The sequence below is a fragment of the Gymnodraco acuticeps genome, unplaced genomic scaffold (assembly GCF_902827175.1).
Source record: "Gymnodraco acuticeps unplaced genomic scaffold, fGymAcu1.1, whole genome shotgun sequence".
Lineage (NCBI taxonomy): Eukaryota > Metazoa > Chordata > Actinopteri > Perciformes > Bathydraconidae > Gymnodraco > Gymnodraco acuticeps.
In genome coordinates this window covers 1-8,591 of record NW_022990329.1, presented here as the reverse complement: position 1 = coordinate 8,591, position 8,591 = coordinate 1, and the positions used below count along the sequence as shown (strand labels likewise).

The following is an 8,591-nucleotide window of genomic DNA, read 5'->3' as shown; positions in this document are numbered from 1 at the left end:
TTAATATATTATATAAATATACAGCTCTAATCATGCTTTTATTTTGTAGACTCCTCCAGTGGTGGGAGGCTTTTATTTTTTAGAGAATTCCCCTTCACAAATATTATCTTGTAAGAAGGGTTGGTTTTGATTATGTAGAAAAACAGTGGAGGTACATTTACTAAAGTACTTCATTAATTATAAGGTAATTTCTTTGAGTATTTACAATACACAACAACAGTACATCTCATAAGTAAAATATCTCTATATTTTTAACTGCACGACATTTATTTTACACATTACTTTTGCATAAATACATGATGTGTTTGTGAAGGGATTTAATAAGGCGAGACACCCCAGGTGAATAGGGTAATTTTTTTTAACTTAAAGGTATCAGCTAGAAATTTCTCCAGTTAATTACTTACAATAAGGCAATTGTCTTTTGTATTACAAGTTTCTGAAATAGCATGTTTAAATATGCAAATTATCCATTATCTCATTAAATATGCACATATTTTAACACATTTCAGGAATCGAAATCTGAACTTTGGATATAGCCAGATTCAAAATTCTTCTTTCATTTTGTAGTCATATTAGTATCTAAGGCTTTTACAGAAGGGATTTTGGATATCTCTTTTCATCACTCCATAAATCAGAAAATACTGTCAACAGCCCTAAAATATCCATTTTCGCCATGTTTTTAGGTATACAATGTTGTATAATTCAGGCTATGAATTATATATGAACAAACCCTTCTGTAAAAGCCTTCATAATATTAATAGGAATATAACTGGAAGGTTTGGTGTATCTACGTGCTACTGAAGTTGAAATTTCGAACTCAGAGTAGGAGAAAAAACTCATTTTGAGAAAACGACCTTTAAAGGCAAGGCAAGGCAAGGCAAGTTTATTTATATAGCACTTTTCAACACAAGGCAATTCAAAGTGCTTTACAAAAAATGAAAGACATTAAGAAAATGGCATTTAAAATCAGTCATTAAAAAGAAAAGCTAATAAAATAAACATTAAAAAAAAAATTAAAAAAAAATAAAAATACATGGATAAAAGTTACAGTGCTGTCAATTAAACATTAAAAGAAAAAAGTACATGGATAAAAGTTACAGTGCAGTCTAAGATATGAATAGTTCAATTAAAAGCAGCGACAAAAAGAAAAGTCTTCTTGCTGGATTTAAAAGTAGTCAGAGTTGCAGCGGACCTGCAGGTTTCTGGGAGTTTGTTCCAGATATTTGGAGCATAATAACTGAACGCTGCTTCTCCATGTTTAGTTCTGACTCTGGGGACAGAAAGCTGACCAGTCCCTGAAGACCTGAGAGATCTGGATGGTTCATCATTTAGCAGGAGGTCAGAAATGTATTTTGGGCCTAAACCATTCAGTGCTTTATAAACCAGCAGCAGTATTTAGAAATCTATTCTTTGACACACAGGAAGCCAGTGTAAAGACTTCAGAACAGGAGTGATCCACTTTCTTAGTGTTAGTGAGGACTCGAGCAGCGGCGTTCTGAATCAGCTGCAGCTTCCTAATAGATGTTTTAGTGAGACCTGTGAAGACACCATTGCAGTAGTCGAGTCTGCTGAAGATAAAAGCATGGACAAGTTTTTCCAAATCCTGCTGTGACATTAGTCTTTTAATCCTAGATATATTCTTTAGGTGATAGTAGGCTGATTTAGTAACTGTTTTAATGTGACTGTTGAAACTCAGGTCAGAGTCCATGACTACACCTAGATTTATGGCTTTATCTGTTGTTTTGAACATTGCACACTGAAGCTCAGCGCTAACTTTTATACGTTCTGCCTTGGCTCCAAAAACCATTACCTCAGTTTTATCTTTGTTTAATTGGAGAAAGTTCTGACACATCCAGTCATTGATTTGTTCAATGCACTTACTCAGTGTTTGAATTGGAGCATAGTCTCCTGGTGAAAAGATGGTTAAAGATTGCAGTGAGGCGCTAGCTAAACCCTCCTGTTCTCTGGATGACAGCTTGCGCATCGACGCACTCCGTGAAGGTATTTCATGTTCGGGGTCATTTGTTTTTTATAACCTTGCTTCGTGCAAGTGACAATTGTTGTCGTCTTCTCTGTGAACGTTTTTTTCGCCGTTCTTTTGGCATTTTGAGATTTCAATTTCTAGCTGAAAGCTAACCGGGAAGTGTTTTAGCACACCACGTGACGCATCTGAACGAATCACGTTGTCAGAAATTGACACCAGCCAATGAGATTTCGTTTCTTGGTTTAAGACCCCTTTGTGCTTTCACGATTGGTTGCTGATACAAAGGAGATGACCATATTTGGATCCGATGAGATTGTGCAGGAGAGACGGAGCTTTCCAGCGATACCTCTGTTGACATGGTGCACACAGCGGTCGCGGTACTTTATGTTACGTTAGAATGCTAACTTTTGGTGAATTTAGGAGGAATCTACAGACGCAAATAGACAAACTATAGTAAAATAAACACTTAAATGTGTATTTTGTACGTTTTCCTTCCAAAAGCCTGAAAGAAAACATGTTATGGAATCAAAATAGCACAAAATCTCAAAATTGACCAGTACTTGAAAAACGATGTTTTTGCCTGCCGTGTCTCGCCTTAGGAAAGGATTCTGAATATGTGTGCAGTATTTATATATATTATTGTAAAACTACTAGTGTCTTTACTTGAGTATTAAAGGGGACTTATCATGCAAAATGCACTTTGTGATGTCTTCTCTACATCAACATGTGTCCCCGTGTGTCGGGGAACTCACGCAGCGTCAGAAAATAAAACCCTCTCTCTTTTCCTCCGTACCCAAATCTCTAAAAACGGGGAACAACGGAGCTGATCCAGATTTGCGTCCGATATGACGTAATATCTGAAATGTGGACCCACGGCCTAATCAGAAACGTTGCTATCAGAAACAATGCCCGACTGTTTTGGACGTAATATGGTCGGTGTTTACATTAGCATCGCTAACACTCAGAGCTAACCTGTACTGGAGAGCATGTGTGTGAAGAAGCAGGAAGTAAAAAGGAACTCACCTTGTGGTATAACCGGCAAGAGAGAAAGCCTTTGAGCTCCAAACTGTTTCAGAGAGAATCCTTGATAATCCATGATATGGCGTTTCATCACGGCAGCATTTAGTTTAGACAGTAGCTGCCGGGTCCCGCATGAGCTCAGACCCCTCCTCTTTAAAGCTTTATACCCAGATCAGCACTTTAGAAACAGGAAGTGAAACAGAGGGATATGAGGCATGGCTAGAATGATCTGTTTGGTGTTTTGAGCCAAACACTTCATAGACATGTTTTTAATGTATTTGTATATATCTGAGACCTATGCTGTTGCCTAGAAATAGCACGATAGGCGACCTTTAACATGTTCTGCTACAGAAAAGCTCATCATACTATGGACTGACTGACATTTTAGTGAAACAATAGTAATATTTTTTGGGCCAAAAATATATAAGTTGTAATTTTTAATAAAAAGTCATAATGTTTAAAAATAAAAATTTGAATACATTTTTTTAAGGTTGATAGAAATAATTTTTTTTTAAAAAAGGCATTATATTTTAAGAATTTTTTTAAAATATTGAGAAAATAAATTGAAGTAATTAAGAAAGAAAATGGAAATCTTTGCAAAAAAAACATGATGGAAAACATTATTTGTCAAACATATTAAAATCATCAGGGCACATTTTCTGGACTGGAGAAGACGTTTTAATCTGATTTCAACTCACTGTTTGCTGAAGTTTAGATTAATATGAATACTTAAAAGAAACAAAAGTTAAAATTGTTATCGTACATGCACATGTTTTTCTTCTTGAATACACAAAAGGTTAAAATGAAAAAATGCAGCATATCGATTTAAATAATAACAAAAACACTGACTTACCTCAGATCTTTTTGTTGTGTAATCTCTCTGTCACCAGCAGGACGGTCAATATTCTTCACAGAGGAAACATGTTGATATTATTTGAGGTTATATTTCTGTGACGTCTCCAGCTGGGGTTTAAAGCTTCAGTGGATTCACAAGTCGTAAAACAGGAACTGGATTACCCCCTCTGCCTTTTAACACTCGCACACTTTAACTATGCACACGTTATACGGTCTGGAAGGGTATGACATTTAAAGAGGCCCTATTATGCTAATTATCTGGTTGATATTTGGATTTTGTGCCATTTACATGCACTCAAACCGAGGGGAAGCACCAAGAGCACAATAGGGCCTCTTTAAATAAAACTAATTACATGTTCTCTTTCATAAGAGTTTCATTTGTTGGTTTATTTTATTGGGAGAAGTAGCATGAAGCGATGCCACACAGCTTTTCTAACCTTTTTTTGCAGTTCCACCCATACGGTTATACGATATACAATGTTTTGCATTTTTATAGATTTTAGTTGAATTAAGAACTGCCCAACATGTTTTCTGCTTTCAGCCTCTCAAAAAAACTGATTTATGCTTTTGGACGTTAAATATCATAATAAATGTATGTTTGGGCTTCGGACGGAAACAACAAGACATTAAATGATCACATCGGATTTTGATGAACGATAAATTGATGATTTAGCTTTTTTTTACTGTGTTTCTAAAGATGTTATTTTTTCTATTGTTCCTGTCTTACGCTAAAAGTATTAATAACCACTATTTGTCTTTCATGTCCTTCAAAATATTGCCCAGAGGATGTGCGAAAGTTTAAAAACTTTTGCACATCCTCTGGGCAATATTTTGCACATTTCTGCACAAACCTGTACATTTCACATTTCACAGTATGTAGTGTCTCTACTTTAAAGAGTCCTCTCCTGCTGATGTTCAGGTGTATATCAGTATGTAGTGTCTCTACTTTAAAGAGTCCTCTCCTGCTGATGTTCAGGTGTATATCAGTATGTAGTCTCTCTACTTTAAAGAGTCCTCTCCTGCTGATGTTCAGGTGTATATCAGTATGTAGTGTCTCTACTTTAAAGAGTCCTCTCCTGCTGATGTTCAGGTGTATATCAGTATGTAGTGTCTCTACTTTAAAGAGTCCTCTCCTGCTGATGTTCAGGTGTATATCAGTATGTAGTGTCTCTACTTTAAAGAGTCCTCTCCTGCTGATGCTCAGGTGTATATCAGTATGTAGCGTGACAAAGCTTAACTGAAGAGACTGATAACATATTTTTGAAATGAAATGAATTACTTTTTGAAATGTTATAGCTATCATCTCAGCATGTACACACGAGAGTAAAACAAAAAGGACTTGGGCTTGAGTTCCCTTTTAATGTGCAGTTACCATCTGGTGCTTTTATTATGAAAAACAACAACCATATATAGTTTTACGGTTGACATACAATGGGAGTTAAAGCTTTTACTTTGAAAAACAAGCCTCATCTTAAGCTTTCTGTAAGGATACAGTCTGGGTCTTTTATTTTGAAAAGCAAGCATTCAATGTTAGATTTCTGTGAGAACACAGTTACTCTGCTGGGCTTTTATTTTGCAAGAAAATTAATTAAACTTAAAAAATGTCTTAAAACCTTAGCAGTTAAAGTTAGTTATACTCTGGTGTTGTATTTTGAAAGGATTTATACACATTTACTCATGTACATTTCATAATTAAACAAATTATATTTTCTATTGAAAATGTTGCTTTTTTAATATGATGTCTCTTAACTTTTGCACTGTCTTCATCGTTAGGCACCAAACCACCAAACTATGTGCTCGTATGTTTCTGAATTCTGTCCTAATCTTTAAAGATCGCTCGTAATTCAAGGTTTTACAAATAATCGTGAAACTAAAACGACTAATTCAGTTTGTTTATTCTGTTGAAATTTGTGCAGCTCACAAGGAATCTGGTGATTAATCCAGTCCATAGAAAACGGGGACTTTTGAAAATGAAGCAGCTTGTTTAAGCCTCGGTCTCGAACATCTTCTTCCTCCCGTCCATGCCGGCTTTGTCTTCAATGTTTTTACGCCAATCACCGACATCTCGCAGCTCCTTATCCTGAAACACAAACAGAAATCAGTGTCTCTACTTTAAAGAGTCCTCTCCTGCTGATGTTCAGGTGTATATCAGTGTGTAGTGTCTCTACTTTAAAGAGTCCTCTCCTGCTGATGTCCAGGTGTATATCAGTATGTAGTGTCTCTACTTTAAAAAGTCCTCTCCTGCTGATGTTCAGGTGTATATCAGTATGTAGTGTCTCTACTTTAAAGAGTCCTCTCCTGCTGATGTTCAGGTGTATATCAGTATGTAGTGTCTCTACTTTAAAGAGTCCTCTCCTGCTGATGTCCAGGTGTATATCAGTATGTAGTGTCTCTACTTTAAAAAGTCCTCTCCTGCTGATGTTCAGGTGTATATCAGTATGTAGTGTCTCTACTTTAAAGAGTCCTCTCTCTGCTAATGTTCAGGTGTATATCAGTATGTAGTGTCTCTACTTTAAAGAGTCCTCTCCTGCTGAAGTTCAGGTGTATATCAGTATGTAGTGTCTCTACTTTAAAGAGTCCTCTCCTGCTGATGTTCAGGTGTATATCAGTATGTAGTGTCTCTACTTTAAAGAGTCCTCTCCTGCTGATGTTCAGGTGTATATCAGTATGTAGTGTCTCTACTTTAAAGAGTCCTCTCCTGCTGATGTTCAGGTGTATATCAGTATGTAGTGTCTCTACTTTAAAGAGTCCTCTCCTGCTGATGTTCAGGTGTATATCAGTATGTAGTGTCTCTACTTTAAAGAGTCCTCTCCTGCTGATGTTCAGGTGTATATCAGTATGTAGTGTCTCTACTTTAAAGAGTCCTCTCCTGCTGATGTTCAGGTGGATATCAGTATGTAGTGTCTCTACTTTAAAGAGTCCTCTCCTGCTGATGTTCAGGTGGATATCAGTATGTAGTGTCTCTACTTTAAAGAGTCCTCTCCTGCTGATGTTCAGGTGTATATCAGTATGTAGTGTCTCTACTTTAAAGAGTCCTCTCCTGCTGATGTTCAGGTGTATATCAGTATGTAGTGTCTCTACTTTAAAGAGTCCTCTCCTGCTGATGTTCAGGTGTATATCAGTATGTAGTGTCTCTACTTTAAAGAGTCCTCTCCTGCTGATGTTCAGGTGTATATCAGTATGTAGTGTCTCTACTTTAAAGAGTCCTCTCCTGCTGATGTTCAGGTGTATATCAGTATGTAGTGTCTCTACTTTAAAGAGTCCTCTCCTGCTGATGTTTCAGGTGTATATCAGTATGTAGTGTCTCTACTTTAAAGAGTCCTCTCCTGCTGATGTTCAGGTGTATATCAGTATGTAGTGTCTCTACTTTAAAGAGTCCTCTCCTGCTGATGTTCAGGTGGATATCAGTATGTAGTGTCTCTACTTTAAAGAGTCCTCTCCTGCTGATGTTCAGGTGGATATCAGTATGTAGTGTCTCTACTTTAAAGAGTCCTCTCCTGCTGATGTTCAGGTGTATATCAGTATGTTAGTGTCTCTACTTTAAAGAGTCCTCTCCTGCTGATGGTCAGGTGTATATCAGTATGTTAGTGTCTCTACTTTAAAGAGTCCTCTCCTGCTGATTTTCAGGTGTATATCAGTAGTGTCTCTACTTTAAAGCGTCCTCTCCTGCTGATGTTCAGGTGTATATCAGTAGTGTCTCTACTTTAAAGAGTCCTCTCCTGCTGATGTTCAGGTGTATATCAGTATGTAGTGCCTCTACTTTAAAGAGTCCTCTCCTGCTGATGTTCAGGTGTATATCAGTAGTGTCTCTACTTTAAAGAGTCCTCTCCTGCTGATGTTCAGGTGTATATCAGTAGTGTCTCTACTTTAAAGAGTCCTCTCCTGCTGATGTTCAGGTGTATATCAGTAGTGTCTCTACTTTAAAGAGTCCTCTCCTGCTGATGTTCAGGTGTATATCAGTAGTGTCTCTACTTTAAAGAGTCCTCACCTCCTCTTTGACCTCCTTCTTGACCTGCTTCAGGTTGGCTCTCAGCTCCATGTTCACGGTGTGTTTTGAGCCCAGCAGAGCTTTCAACATGGCGTCTGCAGACATTCGGACTTTCCTCAGGACCGGCTTCTTGAACTTTCCCATCAGATCCTGAACCTTGATCTTCAGGTCGTCGATCTGGAGGGAAAGAGGGACGTCACAGATGATGGAAAATGTGTTTACTATAAGCGTCACAAAGCTTAACTGAAGAGAGCGATAACATATTTTTGAATTACTTTTTGAAATGTTATAGCTATCATCTCAGAGTAAAACAAAAAAGACTTGGGCTTGAGTTCCCTTTTAATATGCAGTTACCATCTGGTGCTTTTAATATGAAAAACAACAACCATATATAGTTTTACGGTTGACATACAGTTTTACTTTGAAAAACAAGCCTCATCTTAAGCTTTCTGTAAGGATAGTCACACTGGGTCTTTTATTTTGAAAAGCAAGCATTCAATGTTAGATTTCTGTGAGAACACAGTTACTCTGCTGGGCTTTTATTTTGCAAAACATGTCTTAAAACCTTAGCAGTTAAAGATAGTTATGCTCTGGTGTTGTATTTTGAAAGGATTTATACACATTTACTCGTATTATACATATATTGAGTTATTTTTTACCTCCTTGTCGGATTTAGTGACTTTTATATTCAGGTCGTATCGCTCCTCGTCGATCACGTTGATCTTGTCGTTGATGTCTCTGCAA

General features: G+C 37.1%; 1 protein-coding gene across 1 annotated transcript; it reads right to left on the bottom strand.

Moving 5' to 3' along the window:
* Positions 1-5,738: 5,738 nt before the first annotated feature.
* Positions 5,739-8,587, bottom strand: LOC117550679 (troponin I, fast skeletal muscle-like; the record flags this gene model as incomplete). The annotated part of the gene is made up of 3 exons (XM_034223164.1): positions 5,739-5,939; positions 7,848-8,024; positions 8,507-8,587. Coding segments are annotated over 3 exons (354 nt in total), but the record flags the coding sequence as incomplete, so codon positions are not given.
* Positions 8,588-8,591: the final 4 nt, after the last annotated feature.